The sequence below is a fragment of the Bos mutus genome, chromosome 12 (assembly GCF_027580195.1).
Source record: "Bos mutus isolate GX-2022 chromosome 12, NWIPB_WYAK_1.1, whole genome shotgun sequence".
Taxonomy (NCBI): Eukaryota; Metazoa; Chordata; class Mammalia; order Artiodactyla; family Bovidae; genus Bos; species Bos mutus.
Genome location: NC_091628.1, coordinates 46,453,223 through 46,474,453, shown reverse-complemented (window position 1 = coordinate 46,474,453; position 21,231 = coordinate 46,453,223). Strand labels below are relative to the sequence as shown.

General features: G+C 37.6%; 1 protein-coding gene across 2 annotated transcripts in view; it reads left to right on the top strand.

Moving 5' to 3' along the window:
- The first annotated feature begins 455 nt into the window (after nucleotides 1-455).
- DACH1 (dachshund family transcription factor 1) overlaps nucleotides 456-21,231 on the top strand; it is a 480,275-nt gene continuing 459,499 nt past the window's right edge. Inside the window, exon 1 of one of the 2 annotated variants that reach the window (XM_070380571.1) lies at nucleotides 456-1,935. In XM_070380571.1, coding sequence (XP_070236672.1) covers nucleotides 1,088-1,935 — 848 coding nt within the window. In that variant the 5' untranslated portion in view covers nucleotides 456-1,087. The remainder of the gene's footprint in view (nucleotides 1,936-21,231) is intronic. The other variant, XM_070380572.1, reaches the window with a different exon arrangement.

Here is a 21,231-nt window from a genome sequence, read left to right as displayed (position 1 = left end):
CTACCTTTAAACAAATAAATAGTTGAGTCGACAGATAAAATAATCAGATACAGAAAACATACGCTTTGCTTCATGTGGATTTTCCTCAAAATAATTTCTTAATAATCATGAAGTCAGGGGATGTGTTTTCATTTATGTCTCTTGCCAAAAAAAAAAAAAAGCCAAGATACATCCTAAATCCCTTGAAGGAGAGCTCGGAGCGCTCTGGCTCCTCTTTAAGTTGGCAGGCGATTGCTTAGACGGTTTTGGAAAAAATTACGAGTCTTCTCAGACGAAATGTAATATTAAGACATGCAATCTAACGGTAGTAGAAAAGTAGATGGTCTCTCTTTCTGATCGCCACTTCTGGGTCTCGGCTTTTCCTCGCGGTCCCTCCCATAGTTTCTTTCCTTATTCTCCCCCCTCCCCGCCCTTTTCCCCCGCTCTCTCGCTTTCTCTGGGTCTCGCGCTCTCGGAGTCTCTGCTCCGAGTTCCTGGTTGGATAATTTGGGTTAATACTAGTGAGTGAGGTTTTTGCGGCTTCAAAGGGTATTTCAAGTTTCCGGAGCTCCTCCCCTCTGCACCGTGTGACAACAACAACTCGTCCAGCCGGCAGCCTGCACTTTTCAGCTCATTTTCTCTCTGTCATTCCCCTCTCAATCTTTGATCAATGTACTTGCCAGGGAGAACCCAAGTCCTTCAAACCTCCTCCTTTTCACCTTCATCCTTAACTTTGTGCTAGAGAGCGGGACCCACACAACCACAGCCGACCCTTCCCGCCCCCGCCCGACCCCCCCCCCTCCCCACCAACCCCCGATCCCAGCCCCCGGAGAGGACTCACATTTCGACTTGCGGGACACTTTTGTGCGTTTCTCTCCAGAGCGCCTCTCTCGCTCGCCCCTTTTGCGCTCGCTCGCTCTCTCACCCTCACCTCCTTTCCCCCCTTCTGTCCCTTTCTCTTCTCTTCTCTCCCAGAGTTGTGGTGGTTGTGGCCCCCTAGCTCCTTCTCCCTCCCCCCTTTTCTCCCTCCCTCGCCCTCCCCGGGGGTGTGTGTGTGGCAACTTTTCCCCTCGCTTCTCCTCCTTCTGTTTCCCCCTTATATGTGACCATGGCAGTGCCGGCGGCTTTGATCCCTCCGACCCAGCTGGTCCCCCCTCAACCCCCGATCTCCACGTCTGCTTCCTCCTCCGGCACCACCACCTCCACCTCCTCTGCGACCTCGTCTCCGGCTCCGTCCATCGGGCCCCCGGCGTCCTCGGGGCCAACTCTGTTCCGGCCGGAGCCCATCGCTTCGGCGGCGGCGGCGGCGGCGGCGGCGGGCACAGTCACCTCCACCGGCGGCGGCGGCGGCGGCGGCGTGGGCAGCGGAGGCGGCGGCGGCGGCGGCAGCGCGGGCAACGGAGGCGGCGGCGGCGGCGGCTGCAACCCCAGCCTGGCGACCGCGGGCGGCGGCGGCGGCGGCGGCGGCGGCAGCATCAGCGCCGGCGGCGGCGTTGGCGCCTCCAGCACCCCCATCAACGCGAGCACCGGCGGCGGCGGCAGTAGCAGTAGCAGTAGCAGCAGCAGCAGCAGCAGCAGCAGTAGCAGTAGCAGCAGCTGCGGCCCCCTCCCCGGCAAACCCGTGTACTCGACCCCGTCCCCAGTGGAAAACACCCCCCAGAATAATGAGTGCAAAATGGTGGATCTGAGGGGGGCCAAAGTGGCTTCCTTCACGGTGGAGGGCTGCGAGCTGATCTGCCTGCCCCAGGCTTTCGACCTGTTCCTGAAGCACTTGGTGGGGGGCTTGCACACGGTCTACACCAAGCTGAAGCGGCTGGAGATCACGCCGGTGGTGTGCAATGTGGAGCAGGTTCGCATCCTGAGGGGACTGGGCGCCATCCAGCCCGGAGTGAACCGCTGCAAACTCATCTCCAGAAAGGACTTCGAGACCCTCTACAATGACTGCACCAACGCCAGGTAAAGAGCCAGGGGGACGGTGGGGGTGGGGAGGGAAGTCTCCGCCGCCTTGGTCCCTGCCCAACCGGTCCCCTCGCCCTTCCCTCGCTCTCTGCCTGGCTCCGTTCTCTCCGCGCGCCCCGGTCGAGCGCGGCCCTCTGCTCCCTTTCCTCGGGGCTCGCTGGCCGCTCCCGACCTTTCTGAGAAGTTGGCACCTCACCCTGCCCAGATCGCGCTCTTCCGGCCGGGTCCGCCCCTTGCTCGCCCGGACGCGGGGGTTCGACAGATGTGGCTGGCGGGAACCCCAAGTCTCGGGGCGGACTGGGCGGGTAGGAGGCGGATGGTGCCATTCCAGGGGCCACAGCGCCCTTCCTGGGCTGCGCGGACGTCTGGGGAACGCTTTCAGCGCTGCTGCCAGTGTTTGCGCGCTCCCTCGGACCCGGGTTCCACCGCGAGGCGCCGGGCACCGGCCCGGCTGCTCGGAGACGCGGGGCTAGATCCTGGGGGCGGAGGGAGGTCGTAACCCTGCCCCGCGGGGTTCGTGGAGCGGGAAGACGCGCTAGGGGTGAGCGCCCCGCGAGGTAGCCTAGGACGTGGGTCACTTGGAGGTCGGGAGGGGGACGGTCCCAGAGGCCGGGAGGCCAGAGTAATCCCGGGGGACTCACATTGAGTTCAGCCCTGAAGACCCGAGGGCAAGCCTGCGGAGGGGAGGGGAGGGGTCTGTGTGTGCACGCATCTGTGCGTGTGTCCGCGCGCGCGCGCGCGCGAGCGTGTGTGTGCAAAGAAGATAAAGGGGTACGTTTGCCCGGGGCAGGCGCGAGGGTACCGGCAATGTTCCTGCCGTTGGGGGAGGTGACCGGGTGCTTGGGACTCTTGGAGGCTGAACTGGAGACATGGGGAGGGAAGACAGCAGTTGGCTGTCTCGCTCTCTCTCCAAACTGTTCTTTCCTTCCTTCCTTTTTTTTTTAAGGTTAGTAGCTCACGCAATGAGCAGGTGCAGATTTTGCTCTGGGATGCTCTGTGGACCTGAATACCGGTGCCGTGGCTCCCCTGGTCCCGCAAAGCGCGCGAACCCTGGAGGCCACGGGACCCTGAGCCCGGCCGGACCAGTTTTATGCTAATGAACGCTCACTGGGGGAGGATCTACCGAGAGGGGGCGGGAGTGGGGTAACTTGTCAGTTTCGGGGTAGAAGTGATCCTTTCCACCCACTCTCACTGTACCGTCTTGTCCCCACCGTTGGCTGCGGAGGGAGAAGTTCAGAGAAGCCGAGTAAAAAGCAGGGAAAGTTGGAGTCTCGAAGTGAGCGCGTGGGAACTGCGCGCAAAATTTGTGCGGAAACTTCGGTACCCTCCAAATAAGTTTAAAGATTGGGAGGAGGAACGGAGTTTTATTTCTTTTTATGTGTGCCCCTAGTATAACTAAGGAAACTGAGGCGGGAAGGAGAGAGGCGCAGGACTAGACCAGAAAGAAACCGGGGTAGAAAAGCCCCTAGCTATTTCTTCCTTGGAGGAAGACTTCTGGCTAGTTAGTGCCCTGGGAACACGAGAAAGGCTCCAACTCCAATCCAGTAAATGTCCTACCCTGACCCAGCCAGAAACTCTTTTCCGTGTTTACTTCATTCTTTGTATGGGGGGCATGAGTGTTTATCTAGATTTTGAACCTTCGTTTCTACTCTTTTTTGGTGAACGCTGAACACGCGCGTGTGTATGCGCGCGTGCCCAAGAATATGGACAGGTGGCAGTAAAGATTGAGGGTGAATCTTGATCACTAAACATCATTTACAGAGACAATTGGGTGTACAGAGTATAAAATATTTGCCAAAAATCTTCTGTTAAAGCTGTTTAAATCAGGGCAGAAAATTGTTACGGAGTTGTTATAAAGAATGCTGGTTGAAATCTGAAGCCATTTCAGATAAGACTGATAAAATAAGATTGTGATAAAATACCTATCCAGTAAATTGGTGAAGCGCTCTTTTTCCTTTTAGTAACCAAACCACTCTGCTCTTGAATCTTCTTTGTGTGTTTCTCACAGCACACACTGTACTAGATAATTAATGGCTATTTCAGATAACACACAAAAAATTGCTGGAGAAAACTGCTTCAAAGATTACGAAGTTATGCTCAATTTAAAACAGGTAGTGTTACACGTCTTACAATTATTTCCTTGATGCTTTTGTTTTTTCTAAAATTTCTGCTTAGGTTTTGGAATTGAAGTCCTCACCATATGGTTGGAGAATATTCTTAAAGTTACCAGGAAAGAATTTTTAAATATTTATTTTTTTCCCTGAGGTTAACAAAGGCTCTGGAGTTAAAACTTTCAGAACCAAGAAAAGTTAAATTCAGTAAAACTGTTTACCCCTTCAAAAATATCTTATCAGTACTCTAAAGTTTTAATACTTTACAATGGCATGTGTTATTCCAGAACTCCATTTGAGGTTAAATGTGGTAAGTTTGTTGATTTACTGTTACATTTTGATCTTTTTATCAACTATAGGACTTTCTCAAGCCTAAATAACATGTAAATACTGAAAAGGGGTGTGTAGTTGCAGATATATTCCTAGGTTTCCCTAATTCTGCCATTGACTAAGAAGATACAAAACTTATCACTGAACTCTCACCAAAATACACTGTTTGCATTGTGATGCCTTACTTTTTAGTGATAGTTACAAGTGTTATTGCCTTATTTCTTTACATTGGAAGCAATAGCTAAAATATTTTTCATCTTGAATTTCCCAAACTAAAATTATCCTGTTCATTCAAGTCCAGTTTGTTCCCTTACTATTAAGATCCTTTTTTATTCATCTATATATATTGATTTCTTTCATTCTTGTTTCTTTCTCCTCTGGCTACTTAAGAGACTATCTAAAGGAATAATTTATGCAGAAGAAGAACGGTGCAAGAAGGCAAACTATATGAAATAATACACACATAGTGTGCAAGAAACATCAAATCTTAGCACTTTCAACTTTTTATAGAATATATATCTTACTATGTCTTTTAATAGCATCTAGATACCAGGAAATCTGAGGAACCAAAGTGATGTTAAAGAAAGGTTCATAAACTTACTCAAAGTGGCTCAGTAAGTTAGTAAAAAAAAAAACTCGGAGTGCATTTAATTTGCTTGGGGCTATTGCATTAGTGTGCTATCTATGAGCACTAGAATAAATGTTGAAGCCATCTGTCATTACCACAAGGAGATGAAACAGAGACTGTCACCTCCTTGATAGTAAAGCTAAATAAAATAGGGGTTTCAAAACATGAAAGAAAATATAAGGAAATATATTTAAAAGTTGTCAAAGGACAAAATCTGACCTTGATCAGCTTCCTCCAGTTATTATTTTTAAACTAAACATTAGTTGCATGAACATGGCTGTTGCAACAGAGGTCACTTAATTAACTGGTAACCATTAAACAACAACAACAAGAGAAAAGTAATTATGGAGATGGTCAAGACTGTTTATCTGAGTCAGTTGCTTGTTTGGAGGTTTGGGTTAGGATTCGATTTTCTGTGAATTCAGGTAATGAAAAGTGACTTGATTCTGTTTTGTTATCGAAAATGAATTTTTCTTTGAATATTACCAGAAGATGATTTTGTCTCAGGATCTTCCAAACCAGCTTGTGATTTGGGTCCTACATAGACCTAGATTTGTGGAGTTTTTAACTTGAAAAGATTCCAGTTAGTTTGATCACACATTTATTCATAGACAGTATTCTTTTGTCTTAGAAGTCAAAGCCATCTATGGACAGCAAATTGAGAGAATTTACATGTCTTTTTTTGTTCAGTAGTAATATATGAATGCAAGTTTAGTATAAGAAGTATAAACTATTTTCTAATTCTTGGCTTGCTTCTTTTTGTCAGAAGTTTTTTTTTTAACAGAAAATGGCAATATTTATTTAACATTTCCTTCATTGCATGGCACGGAGTTATGCGTTTATGCCTCTGTGTAGAAAGTTTCAACACAATACAGTCTCACTTCTCACAGATAATTATGATACTTGGCACAGAGAAATTAAAAAAATTACTTCAAATGAAAAGAGACTATGCTTTTGAAGTGTTTTGTATTACAGTCGATTAATGGCTCCTATAAAGCCTAATGTTTCGTTTTATAACATTTCAAAAAAAATATGGCATAATTAGAAGAAAAGACCTAAAACGTGAAAGTTTGCTTGGTCTTATCACTTATTTCTGAACGCTTTTTAAATATTAGTCAATTCCAGTTTAATGGCTAATACATAAATAAAATCTAAGAGTATTCTAACCTTGGGTTTACCTTATTTAATCAAATTATGTTGCAAAATACAAATTCTTGAGTTATTTAGATAATATCTTTAAAAACCTACTTTTTTTTTCTCTTGGAGTTAGTCTCCAATAATATTATATTCATTATTGTAACAAAGTGCACATAGTTATAAAGATCATGCTTGTTTACTTTCTGAGTTCCACAGTTAATACCGGGAGACACTTAATTTGATTTGTATATAGTATTTTATTTTGTGAAGCTTCAAGTATTATGTAAAATAAACTGCAAAATAGGCTGATTTTCAGAGTTTTCATGCATAAAATTTTTGCATTTACATATAAGACAGAATTTTTAAACTTCATTTTATTAGTCTAAATCTGCTTTTTTTTTTTTTTGCTTAATCTACCACATATCACGGAAATTGAGTATAAATTATTGAGACCAATATTAGCCACTCTCTTTTTGCCTCACTACCTCCCTCAGCCTCCTGAGATGTGACACCCAGTATTGATTAAAGTCTTGGCTGGATTTGAGCATAAATAACTCTTCTCTTTGGTGATTTACCATGTGTGATTCACTAGCATACGAAAACATAATACGCTTTATTGTTTCTCATTTGCTGTTTTGTTTTTGGAATGTAAGTAGCATTTGTAAATTAGCTTAATGTGCAACCAAGTAGTTGTTATTTTAAGAACAGTTTGTGCTTTGACTGTCAATTAGTACTATTTTATCTTTCCAGATTATTTTACTAAATTGTTTCACACAGTTGCCTCTGTTAATCACATAAAATAATCATTTAAATTGCATTGTGTTAGCAACATAGAACACATGTATTACAAAATTCAATAAGATATGAAACTCTCACAGGTTGTAAAATGTCTCCCTTTAAATCTGTATCTGAGGAATTTAGTTTGAAATATGCCTTCTGAATAGATACAGGTGAGTCTTTTAGATTTCACTAAACATTTTAGTTTTAAGGTCTTCATTACTTGGTTCTTATAAAAAGTTCAACTTTGCCTGAATTTAATCTTTCCAGGATTTCATTTTCAGATTGCTCACCAGGGGGAGAAATCACATGATGTTATATACCTTTAAAATAAATAAAAATCGTGATAAACTTGATGTTAACTGTTTGGATGCTTTAATATGTATTTAATATTAAGTTCTATCATTTTATGTTTGAATTATTATGAGAATGGAATGACCTTAGCATGTGCCATTCTTTTAACTACTGAGTTACTGCACTGTGATTGGTCAGGCGTGTGTGTGTGTGTGTGTGTGTGTGTGTTTGTCTCTGTGACTGCTGCAGCTAAAAATTCTAGCTAAGAATACATTAAAAATACATTTGTATTTATATTTTCAGACTTAGCGACTACATTAAGTAGTCTCTTTTCCATTATATTTGTTATATTCAATAATTTACTTCTTAATGAAGAAAACCTGAATTTTTTAAAAACCCACCAAATGGGGCTTAGGTAAGTGGAATATCAAAGGCCTTGATCTGCATAAATCTCATATATCTCTGCATACCAGAGCCTCTGTGAGTCCACATTGTCTTCAAATTCCTTTACTTGCCTTCTCCTCAATTGGTCAGAAGTATTTCCAATCAAAAATAATTTTTTGCTACATTAGCTGTCCTTTAAATAACTTAATTGCTGACATTTCCTTTTTAGAATATGTCACAGAATAGAAATGACTCAATTAGAATAGTGAAGTTAGGTTACCAAATTATTTCTTTGGAAAACCAGAATAGGTCTAGTAATTAGTTATTATTTTAAGTCTAGTAATTAGTATTGGATTAAATGGTGGATCATTTTATTTTGATGCACCTATATACTTTGAGAAGGTTTCTGAGAATTTTTTGAGTGTGCCTGTTCCAGATACCTGTCTAACTTGAATGTACATATTTATTTTAATTATTAAGTACATATAACCATAAATAGAGAATAATGCTAATCACAACCTGATCCAAAATCAGAAACCTCAAGCCGGGTGCATTTTAAATTTCTTGTGTATTCTTATTTGGACTTATTTTATAAGATAAGAGGATTCTAAGTCACTCATTAGGAAAAATTTGCATGTAGGTTTTTCTAAATAGGATATCCAAATGTTCAACGACTAAATTTTGTTAAAGGTGTGGCCCTATTGCTTTCTGATTCATATTAGTTTGGAGTTGATCCAGGATATCAAGCTGGGATTCTTTTACACATTTAAACATACGTGACTTGAGTGAAAGTTATCAAAGATGTCTTACTAAACTGGAAAATTCTCTATGTGTTTAATTTGTCTTATATTTTTTTGCTTAAAAATATATTCAAGTGTCTAAAACTCTGCAGCATGGCAACACACTGAATAGCCAGTTGCCTTAAAAAAAAGTTTCAGAGAGTAATGATTAAAAAAAAAAAAATAGGCTGTTTAACTAAAACATCTAAAATGTGTTGTTGTCTAAGATGAACACAGTACCTAGAGTATATTGCATGTTTCTTGCAGGAAATAGAAATTATTGACTATAATTTGAGAATAACAATAATTTAACTATAAGTAGATTTATGCAGTGGATTTTGAAGGTAGTGTATATGTTTGACAAAAAATTGGATATGCTTTTCAAGCATGATTTTCTCAAAGCAAATGTGAAATGGACAGCAAATTAGATTGGTTACTTTTGGTTAGTAACATTGAAGAATTGAGAAATGTTTTCCTGTCCTTAGAATAAATTAACAGAGGGTTAAACGAAGTATTTAAAAGTCACGGTGTAACTTATCTTTGAATTTATATATGGTATCAAAACTTTCTAAATAATTAGATTACTTCTCCAGTCACAACAGAAAAAAGAAAGACTTTACTTCAAGGACAAGGAAAATGTATCAGAAAGAAAGAGTGCTAGTTGACAGAGAATTATTTTATATTATAGAAACACATAGAAGCATTTCTAGTAAAAATTTACTAGTTCAGTTTAAAAAATATGGTCATTTTTAAAGTAAAGGTAATTAAAAATCTCGAACATGTTAATTAGGAAATATTTCATTACTTTTACGCATCAAGCAGAGGAGTGTTTTGTTAAAATCTTAAGCTGATTGTTTTCTGAAATTGTATTAATAGCAACAGTAGGTGAGCTATTTTATTCATAGCCTTATTTTTAAAAAACATTTTGCTTAGGTTTAAACAAATTACTGAAGGTGTAACTAGTCTTTGAACCCATCACAGTTCTGCTAAATACTGATGTAGTCTATATCTATAGTATTAATTCTTATTTTATATTTAAAATATTTGATTTTTTTAGCTTAACTTTTTGGAAATGATAATTATGTCTTAAGTGAGGCAGTTTGTAGTTTAATAGTGCCTCTGGATTTTAAATGAATAACTTGGAGCATTTTGAATTGTAGTCTCACCAATCACACATTTTATCCTAGGATGGATGTTCTTGTGTGTGCAACAAGTGTAAAATTTTGATCAGTGTTTTAGGAATCTCTGTGATGGATGTTTTCGTTTGTATTAAGTTTAACCCATTTGTGGTCTATATGCTTATGCTTAAGGAATTATAATATCTTTGTTAGAAAAGCTTTTACATATATGTATATGTGTATATACCTACACACATATGCACATAAAAGGCATATACAGCATAGAGACAGAGGACAAACAAATTATAAAAACAGCTTAATTTTGCTCTCTATAATTTATTTAATATAAGATGACACACGAAAAGCCAATTTGACTTTAGTGAATGACCACAGAAAACTGTATTTAAAATTAATTTAGGGTGAAAGATGCAGTTTATATTTAAATGTTTTAAAATATAATTATAAATACAACATTATATGGTGATTAAGATAGTGATTAAACACATCTTGATTTTCCTTGACCTATATTTTATGATAACTAAGATATACTTTTAATTCTCTATGAAAAATATTTATACTTGATAATTTTTTTGTATGAAATTGATATTAAACTATTAGGTAGTTTAATGTACATTATTGAAGAACATTTAAAGTGCTTGATGTCATCGTACTACATCTTTTATTGGTTTATTTCATTGCTGCTTGCACTTTAGAGCAAGCATATCCTTTAAAATCAGTGGATAAATGATAGGAAAACAATTTCATAATCTAAGAAAAAAAGATTGCTCTTCTAAAAGCTTTGCCATCAATGAGATGACTTAGGAATGAGGTCAATGGGTTAATCTGCAGGTCTACATAAGGAGATGTGTATTACCACTTCTTGCAGTGGACTGTAATTGTCTTTGAAAACACCTGGTAGAGGTCCAGTGAAATTGAAATCCATTACTTTCTCAATCATTCCATGGCATTTGTCAAGTCATTACGTCATTGAGAAAAGTGCAGGCATGCACGCGTTTTTTTTTGCAAAGTAGAAAGGAGCTTATATTAATAAAATAGTGATTGCTTAAAAGACTACCTCATCTAAAGCTTGAAGAATTAAAAAATAAAAATAAAAACACTTGGACATAGTAACTGTAAAATGACATTTGGTAAGAAGTTCATCTTTGCATTTAGTTATCTAAGTAAAAATATTTCACATTCCTTTTTGCATCATCTTATATGCATATAATTTTATAAGTTAGTAAAAGTGGTTTCAAAATATTTTATGACTTGTGACCTCTGACACCTTTATTCATACCTTCTAAGAATGCTCTGACAAATGTATATTATAATCAAAGATGAATAATGTCTTCTTTTGACAGACCGGTTTTTTTTTTTTTTTTTTCTTCACACTATTGACAATACATGCAGATTTGAACTTGTAGCCAGGAACAGTGCTTCCATGCTTCAAATTGCCAAAAGACCCCCAGGGATAGAAACTTGACCTGCTTTTATGAAACCATAGAATTACATTTATACAAGTTACCCCATGGGAAAGGAATGAACTGATCCCAATTCAAACCTTAATATTGGAGCCTTCTGGGTCAAATTTGATTTTCTTTCTGTTAACACCTGTTTAACTCCCAAATTTCGTAACTATATATTCTTAGGAAATTTACAAAATACTATTCATGAAGGACATTTCACACTTAAGACACAGTGCCATCAAAATTTTGCAGCTATTCGTTTTCACATGTGACTAAGATGCTACTTTTTAAAGTAAAATATCTAACTTTTGAATATGCATCCTAGAGTAAAACAGTTACCTTGTATTTTTTATTAATTTCTTGTTACAGAAAAGCCAGTCCTAGTAGGTGAAAAAACTTTTTTCCCAGGGAGTTATTCCCTGTGATTACATTTCAGAATACAAATTTTTATACGAACATATTTTTATTTTCTTAGGCTCAAATTTTAGAAGGTTAAAGTTCTTATTTTATTTTTAGTTGAATCACTTGAAAATGTTTCCAGAAGGCTACTTTTGCCACCAGCAGTAACAAATGAAGGAGATCATTGACAAATTGCATACATAAAAGCCAGTTTTGTTTTAGTTATGTGGACTGGGCCTAAGTTGGAAAAGTGATGTTAATCATTTGCTTAATTTCTGGAATATCAAAATGCCATATCACATATATGCAAATGGTGACTAATATAAAATGGTAGGATTATAATATCTCTTTGCTTATAACTGGCAACATTAAATGACCACCATTAGATTTAGAACCTACTTCATCACATGGAATGACTTGCTCTCAATCTTGTATACATAGAAACATTTTATAAATGGTAAAGCAACACATATACATATATACCCTCCAGTCACATATATGAAATGACCATTATAATGGTTAAATAATTCCATGATTGATTTTGAAATTGAGGTTAGCAAGTTCCTTCTAAAATAAAAACTAGAAAGAATTTCAGACTTTTCACTTTTTTTTCACTTAGCATTAATAAAGTCATTTGGGTAATTAGTTACTTTATTAACAAGGACCAAACATAAAAATTCCTAGTAAGAATGATTATAACAATCAATTCTTGGAATTTGGAGGAAAAACACAGAGATTTCCATTGGAAGGTACCTTCCACTTACTATCATAAGTCGTGATCATCAGGGAGAAAATATTTAGGATTTTAAACATGTGTTGCTTATTATTTTTTATTGGCTGTCATGTGGTACAAAATTAAGTTTCACTGTCAGCTAACATTTTTCTGCCTTGCCTTCACACAGCATTTGAATGAAGCTGAAAATTAAGTCCATCGTTTGGATGTTTCCTAAGATCACTCTGATGTCATATTTCTAAAGGCAACAAATATTTCTTTTCATTTCAAAGTTTGACCCAACTAGTTTCATGGGGATTTGACATGGCTGTTGCTCTGTGCATTCCGTGACTGTGAAAGGAAGGAAAGGAGATAGATCATGTGACTCGACCACATCTTACAAAGAACCTAGTTTAGGAAAGGCAACCTATTCTGACTTTTGTACTGGTGATAATGTGTAGTTTCTTTCTTCGTCTTTCAGTGGCACTTTGCAGCCCTATTTTCAATAATGACTGATAGGGCACCAAGTGAACTGCAAAAAAGAAAAACAGTTTGAAAGATCTTGCTATATAATGCATGAAAAGAGAGGTAGAACTTTTATATTTTAGGTAATTCTCTTTAAGTAGAGTGACCCTTGATGTTTCATAGAATTTTATATCATACCTAATACAAGAAGTCTTTGGACTTTCATTCTCTTAAATACCTTTATTACCTAAATTGTCCTCATAATAAATCCTCTTTTTGTTTGGTAGACACTCTAGTGAAATCTAGTAAATACGAATTACGTGGAAATATCTATCCAAGCTGGGTGTTTGAGCTGTTGATATTTAAATTGGATTCCTCCAATTCAACAGTGTGAAAATAGAATTGATTTTTGTTTATTTTCTTCTAAGTTTAGGAAATGAAATTCAAATGGTATTTATTTGATCTGACGTATACTTATTTTGCTCTTTCTTTTGGGGAGTGGGTTAAATAAGGGCCCATGACAGGGACGCTGTTTGTTTTTCACAAAAGTTGTTTGTGATTTCAGGTACTCTTGGGAAATCTCTTGATCAGATTCACATCTGTTCCTGTCAAAGTGGGTGCTAAGATACCGGTCACCCAGCAACCATGTCCAAGAGGGAATTGGGCCGATAATAACTTCAAAAAGGAATGACAGATGCTAGATTAGGATGAAAGACAAAACGCATGAAAAATGAGCTTGTTAGAATCAAAAATTTGTTCAAGCACCTTTATGCAAATTAAATGAATATTGAATATTTGCATGCATTTCTACTTTTTCATTTGATTGAAAAGAGAAGAATAGCACATTTAAACTCACAAATGTGACTTCTTTCTTTTGTACTAATCAACATACAAAGCTGAATCTCTTAAAAAAAAATCAGATTAGCCACCTGGGTTCTTATATCTCTATTAAGTGTATTAAAATGTTTTTCTTATAGCAATGGTACTCTTTGGGATAAATTTGTTTACCTAATTTTTTTCATAATAAACAGTCTCGTGTGAAGATTATTTTAGATAAACATAAATCCATTGCTTGAGAAAGCATTTCAAAGGTAACTTTATCCTATTGTCCTTGAAATTGGTTAATGTGCATTAATAAAAGATCACTCAAGATAAGTTCACACCAAAAGCACAGGCTTTTCATTGACTGGTTAAATCACAATGCATTAAAGTAAAGCATGGTAGTATTCCTGAAATGAAAAGTAGACAGATCTCTTCAAAATTTGAGCTACTTTTTGATATATTACTAATTTTTCTATTGAATTGTTCACATACTAATCAGAATTTGGAAGCATCTGATAAAATGCAGTGATTGAGAGAGCTTTCCGAGTCTTGGTTTAGCAATGTCTAATGTGGTCACGTAGAGAAATTGATTTTCTTCAGAAATTAATTAATTTTTCATATCGCCCTAAGCTGCAGTTAAAAAGAGTGCATACTTGTCTGTTTTTTCCAGAAATATTGCCTAATCATATTAATACCATTGCCCCAAGGATGAAAAGATAATTGTACAAATGCATTTGGAAATATGTATCACTGAGTATTTATGATTAAATTATGCAAATGACCTAGCTCTCATCCTTTCCAGACCCAGATTGTCTAATTAGGATTGATATGCTGAATAGATGTTCCAGAATTTGAATACAAGCATGTCCAAGGAGCAGAAAATTGGAAATGACAAGGCTGAAATCCAAAGAAAAGTGTCTTTCGTTTCTACACTTTGTTAATGTGCTGTTAGCAGTTGAGGGTTTTTTCCCTCCCTTTGGCTATTTTGTGACTCATGCCCATATTAGACGCAAGTATGAGAAATGAACTAAACTTCAGCAAATAGCATTTCATTTCTATTTGGTGCTTATTTAAAGATAATAAACCCCTGGTCATTCAAACTATTAAGTTGCTTCAAACCGCGTAAACTAAACCCCTGGTCATTCAAACTATTAAGTTGCTTCAAACCGCGTAAACGTAACCTTAACTGAGTGACTTTTGGAGAAAACTTCCTTTATGTTTGTATCAAATCTTTATTTCAAAACTGGCTCTCCAAACTTCATGGCATACCAATGCGGTATTTTCTAAGGATGCGCTTTCTTGAATATACAGTTTATTCATTTAATTCATTTACTTAAATACCTATCTGCTTATATTTGGAGAAAACTGTTCCAATAACAGCTCTGATTAGGGGGAAAAAGCAGCACTTTAAATGTAACAATGTTTGAATTTGAAGTCCTCAGCAGGCTTTCTCCCTCATTGATTACACTCATTCATCTTAGATGGAGGGGTGGTAGTGAGGAGGTAGGAAGGGACTGAACTGTCAGGACTCCAGCCTTTGTTAAGCAGCGGGTAGTCACTGCCTCTGAACTCGCCTGGCTCCTGCTTTCCATCTGCAGGATGATGGATTGCTATGTTTAATACATTTCAGCTTTTGTCTGTCATAGTGTGGACAGACAGTACTATCAGTGATTTCAACAGTGATTAGGGAACTGTTTCAAACCCCTCCTATTGGCCAGACAGCCTCCAGGAACGTCTGATGAAACATACTCATTGGCACTCTCACCATGTAAGTGTGTAGTTTGACTAGGCAGAGATTGTACATTCACATTTAACCCAGTGCAGAAGCCCACTGAGAATTTTACTAGGCCATACATTCACTTTAGAACAAAGTTACACAAGACAAAATTGTAAGAACATCTGGGGTCTCAAACTAAAGTGTTTATCCCAAGTAGTTCCAAATTAAGATAAATTTGTATTCTTTAAATATTAGCAGCATATGTTTATGGTAGAACTGTATTCTGTAGACGTTGTCTGTAGTCTGTAGACTGTATTCTGATGTCAGTTGTTGCTGTGCTCCTCAATATTGAGCTTAGCTATATTGGGAGGATAGAATTCGAAGACTATGTTAAAGCAGTAAGACATGACGTGGCATGCGCTATTCTGGGAGTTGCTGAGCTGTGGGTGCTTTGTGGTTCACAAGTCTAAAGAGTGAGTGATTTCAACAACCAGAGAGCCACTAGGTACAGCTCAATATTTTCCCTGGAGTGTCTTACTCTATTTATAAAACTGGTGCTCAGAAAAATACAGTTAACTAAAGGAAAAGAAAATATGCTTTTAAGCCATTAATAACTTAGGCAGAGTTTTATTTGGAAAATTGAACATATCTAAATCAATGGAATTTTACTATTATTAGTACAACAGACCAAATGTAAATGACAATATAGATTTAAAACTGTATTATAAACATGAAATTTTAACTCTTTTAATAAGTAGGTAATTATCAAAATGGGGCTTCCTTGGTGGCTCAGTGGTAAAAGATCTGTCTGCCAGTGCAGGAGACACTGGGTTTGATCCCTGGGCTGGGGAGATCCCCTGGAGAAGGACATGGCAACGGACTCCATATTCTTGCCTGGGAAATTCCATGGACAGAGGGGCCTGGTGAGCTACAGTCCACGGGGTCGCAGAGAGTTGGATATGACTTAGAGACTAAACAACAACAGCAATAATTACCAAAATAATTCAGCCAAAGTTTTGAAACAAAATCTAAATCAGGAAAATCTGTGTGTTTTCAACTAATCTCTACTAATAGGGAAGAGTAAAGAAAAGTTTAGATAAATTAGCCCCAAATATTAAATGAGAATAAGAATTCCAGGTCCCCAATTATATTTTGTCCTACTGATGTGCTTTTGACATTGCAAATTTTTTATCTGAGATTCTTTCAGTAAAGGTTTCTGCTTTTGAATATGTGGTTACAAATATGCTTTGCTGTGCTAAGTCGCTTCAGTTGTGTCCAACACTGTGTGACCCTTTGGACTTTAGTCCACCAGGCTTCTCTGTCCTTGGGATTCTCCAGGCAAGAATACTGGATTGGGTTGCCATGCGTTTCTCTAGGGGGTCTTCCTGACCCTGGGGTTGAACCCAAGACTCTTACGTCTCCTTATTGACAGGTGGGTTCTTTACCACTAATGCCACCTGGAAAGCCCATGGTTACAAATATGCAGTCCCACAAATTCATCCATACACAGCATATCATGTTTCTTTTGAACGGTTCAATATCTAAACTTGTTTGCGTTTTGGCATTGCTGATTTAGTAATAATAAGGACAGGTGGGGCTGTAGTTTCTGTGAGAGTTAAAAAAACATTCATATGTTTTGTAGCTTACCTTGTTCTTTGCTTTATTTTAAAGCTTGTCTTACTGAAACAGTGTTCAGCAACAGCATAAAAATTGTGCACTCATTCAGCATATTATTAAGGAGCCATTCATCCAAGTGAATCAAAGGTATAGCTCATAGTAGACTTTTGTACAGAAATTACATAACTGGGGTTTAAGCAAATCTGGATTTTTAGATCAAAGCTATTCACAATTTTTATAGCACATAGTGAAAAAATGGACCACCTCACAACATTGTGGAACTGCCTAATCACTCTGATGTGTGGCTGTCAAATCTTTAGTTTTAGAGTATTGCATCTTCATTTATCACCTCCATCGTGTGGGTGAGGGCAGGCAGGGAAGTGGCAGGGTGTTTATTCTTTTCAAGAAGGATAAGATCTGAGGGAGAAGCTATTAGCAGCTCCCATCCCCTGAAATCACTGTGATATGTGGAATTTCTACCAAGTCAAATGGAAATGCATGGATGAGGCAACTAGAGTAAACATTCCGAGTTTTGAGCTCTCAGCAGCATATTGAATGGAAAAGGAGATGATAGTGAGTTAATACTCTGTTCCAAAACCATCTCATGGAATGACTGTATCTTACCCAATGGGAAAGATAGAGGGCAGGAGGAGAAGGGGGTGACAGAGGATGAGATGGTTAGATGGCATCACTGCCTTAATGGACCTGAGTTTGAGCAAACACCAGGAAATAGTGGAGGACAGGGAAGCCTGGTGTGCTGCAGTTCATGGCATCCCAAAGAGTCAGATATGACTTAGCAACTGAACAACAACAAATATTTAAGGAGGTAATCAGTGGTCAGTGGAAATTTAAGATTAAGGATCTGGCTGGGGGATAGAGCTTAAAGAGAGGAAAGGAGCTCTTATACAAATAAAATCTATAGACACTTTCCCTCCAAATATTATAGAAAAATTGAAGTGTTTGGCAAATACAAATGTGTATTTTGCCCATAGGCGAATTATTCAGAATCGGATTTCCTGTAACACTGGGAGTGTGTGTGTGTGTGTACACATGCATCCACATGTATACTGTAGGTTGACAACCCCCGTTATACACATTGCCAGTCCTATGTTTAGTTAAACACCATAATTACAAAATAATATAAGTCATTTGTCTTACTGTGGTTAAATAAATACAAAAATGTGTGCTAGAAACTAAATGAATGAGTTTCTCAGGAAGGTAAATGGACAAGTGTGCTCTCTGGAAATGTATCATAGTGGAAGAAGGTTAGAACTGCCTTTAATCCACTTCATCCATCTCTAGCCACAGTGAGAGTACTCTGGCTTCCACCTGCAGGCACAGAAGATCTGCGTTTAGCGACCAGCTATTTCTGTTTTGTGGGTCCATAGTTTGTGGGGAAATAAGGAGTCAGGCTGGCAGGTTCAACTTCTTATTTCACTAACTTCCTATAATGATTCTACCTCTAATGAGGTGAATTACTACTGCATGAAAAAGGAGAAAAAAGGGTTTTGGCCATCTTAGCTAATAAATCACATTGACTGGATGGCTGATCAGATCAATTGTGCATAAATCAGTGCCTTAAAGAGTCTTAAACTAAGATTCTACCAAAGACCAATCGATCCACCAGCTTGTGTAAAGGCATGGTCTCTTGCCCATAGCAAACTGAACAGAAGTCCACAATATTGAAACTGTTAATATGCTGTCAAGTGTTGAAATGAATGTTTTCAGATCTCAAGAACATGGCTGTGATGAATAAAGCAATTGTGATTGGGTCACATCACCTAATACATTTTTGTCTTCTCTAGTTCACTTTTATTAGTTAGCGAGGAATTGTAATTCGCAATACATATATGAAAGTTAAGTTTTGAAAGCTTAATCAACTGTAATTTTGGGAGTTGTTTTCCACAAAAATATCATTAGGTTATGTCAATAAGAAATTGTTTTGACTCTCTGAGAGTATTTCATTGCTGTTGTAGCTATTATCTGAGATTTACTAATCTATAGACAACTCGGATTTATAAGAACAGTCTGGAAACTTGATTTCAGGTTTCAGTTCTATCTGTGACTACATGGGAGATGTTGGATTAGTCAACTGGAACTTTCCTACTGTCAAATGTAAAATGGGGGTAGTGAAAATAACTTTTCTATTTATTTTAAAAGAAGGTTGTGAGGATACGAATGTGATAGTAATTATTTGAAAGCACTTCAGAAATAGTAAAGTGCTTTTTATGAGTTGTTATCTGTTTAGAATCCCACTGTATGGGTGTGTTAGTTGCTCAGTTGTATCTGACTCTCTGAGACCTCCATGGACTGTAGCCTGCCATGCTCCTCTGTCCATGGAATTCTCCAGGTAAGAATACTGGAGTGGGTAGCCATTTTCTCCTCCAGGGCATCTTCCCCATCCAGGGATCCAACCCAGGTCTCCCGCATTGCAGGCAGATTCTTTACCATCTAAGCCATCAGAATTCCCATTCCTTTTTTAAAATTGAGATATAACGTACATTTTGTGTAAAGTGTTATGTGTACAATTATTAATATTAATATATACTTCAAAGTTGCTAAGAGATTAGATCTTAAATGTTCTTACCCAGTTGTGTTTTAAAACTTCTTTTACCAAACAATGCACAAAAACATAAAGAAAAAAACCTATGTTGATTCTTGCTATCATGTTCTTCTCTTTTTAAGGAAGTAACAGTAAAATCATAACAATTAAATTCGTCTTTCTTTTTTTTTTTTTTTTAATTTTATTTTATTTTTAAACTTTATGTAATTGTATTAGTTTTGCCAAACATCAAAATGAATCCATCACAGGTATACATGTGCTCCCCTTCCTGAACCCTCCTCCCTCCTCCCTCCCCATACCATCCCTCCAGTTCGTCCCAGTGCACGATACTAAATTCTTCTTTCTTAAAAGGAGAATTTGTGAATTCTGAAAAGTTACAGCCTTTTTATAAATATAAGGTTATTAAATTTTTATTGACATTAACTTTCAAACATATGTTAAGTAACAGTTTAACATGACAGAATCTTTAAAAGGGAAGAAAAGATGAAATATAGCCATAGCATCTGCAAAGGAAATAACTTATTTTGTTTTGAGGAGTATGACATCCAATATCTGCAGTAACTGCTATGCAATTCTCTATGAAAGCAGGAGATTCTGTGAAGTTTGCATCAGGTTTTTCTTCCTTTTCTTTGTGCTAAGTAAGGTATTGTGAATCTTTGATTTCTTTTTAAATTGCCTAGAGCGTTCCATTTTAGTTAAGTCTGTAGGATTTTTTAACCAAATACATAACTTATAATTATTCTCTACCAAGAATCTCAAAATCCTCCCAATGGCTATTTTCTGGAGTCTCCTGTTTTGAAAATAAATTTGGGATAGGCATTCAAGCATCTTATCATAAAATTTGGTGTCTGCCAAATATATGGTGAACTCATCAATATAATATAATGTTCTCTATCTCAGAATACTGTTGTTCTGCTTTGTCTTTGGATTTATGACACGTCTTGACATTTTTGTAAATTATGTAACACACGTTGTTTCTTCCATTGTTATATTGTGAAATTTAGTGGGCTGTTGAAATTGGATCTGATTGATTTTCTCCTTGCCATTTGTCTACAAAAACACTACATGTCTAAAATTCACCAGTGGAGGGGAAATCCAGGTGGATATCTCTTGCGGCATTCTTCCTTTATGTATGAATAGCTAAAGTTTTGAAATGTTTGTGATCTGCTGTTAACAGCTTTAAATACAGTTAAGGAGATGCTTGCTGATAGAAAATCTTGTTACTTCTTGAACTCATCAATTAATTTTGAAACTTGAAGGAATTTAATTTCTGGTGACTAATAATTACCTCCCCATGATTTTTCTAGGCTATTATCTTGTCTCTATCTTGTTAAAATTCTCTGGTACTTTCTGGCACATGGTGGACATTCATTACAAATATAATTGACTTTCTTATAGAATTTTTCTTTGGGTATTATTGAATTTTATTAAAATACTCTTATTAAATTCTTAATTTTGGAGTGTTTTAGTTATAACCAAGAAATTAAAGCATGGATACAGTATATATATTCTAGATTTTTATGTAGAAATAAAAAACAAAATGAAAGTATATTTAACATTAGTTCTTCAGCATAATAGAAGATGTCTTAAATTCTGGATGTGTCCCATATTCTTACAGTAGTTTAAGCACAAATATTTAAACTTTGTGAATCTTCATACATGTATAATTTACTAAGATTGATATTTTATCTTTATTATTTCAATCAAATTATTAATTGAAGTTAATCTATCCGATTAATTATGATCGTAAAAATATAATTTTTGAAGTACCTAAAAATTTTAATTGAGAGGCCAGACAAAAAGTAAGAGTATGTATGTATGCAATTTAAAGCATTACCATTATACTAAAAATTATAGTTACTATTATTAGTGATTACTATTTGCTAGATGTTATCACTTTCACTCCCCACAATAGCCCTAAGGTAGGTTCTACCTGCTTTTAAAGGAAGATGAAGACACTAAGAGTCAGAGCAG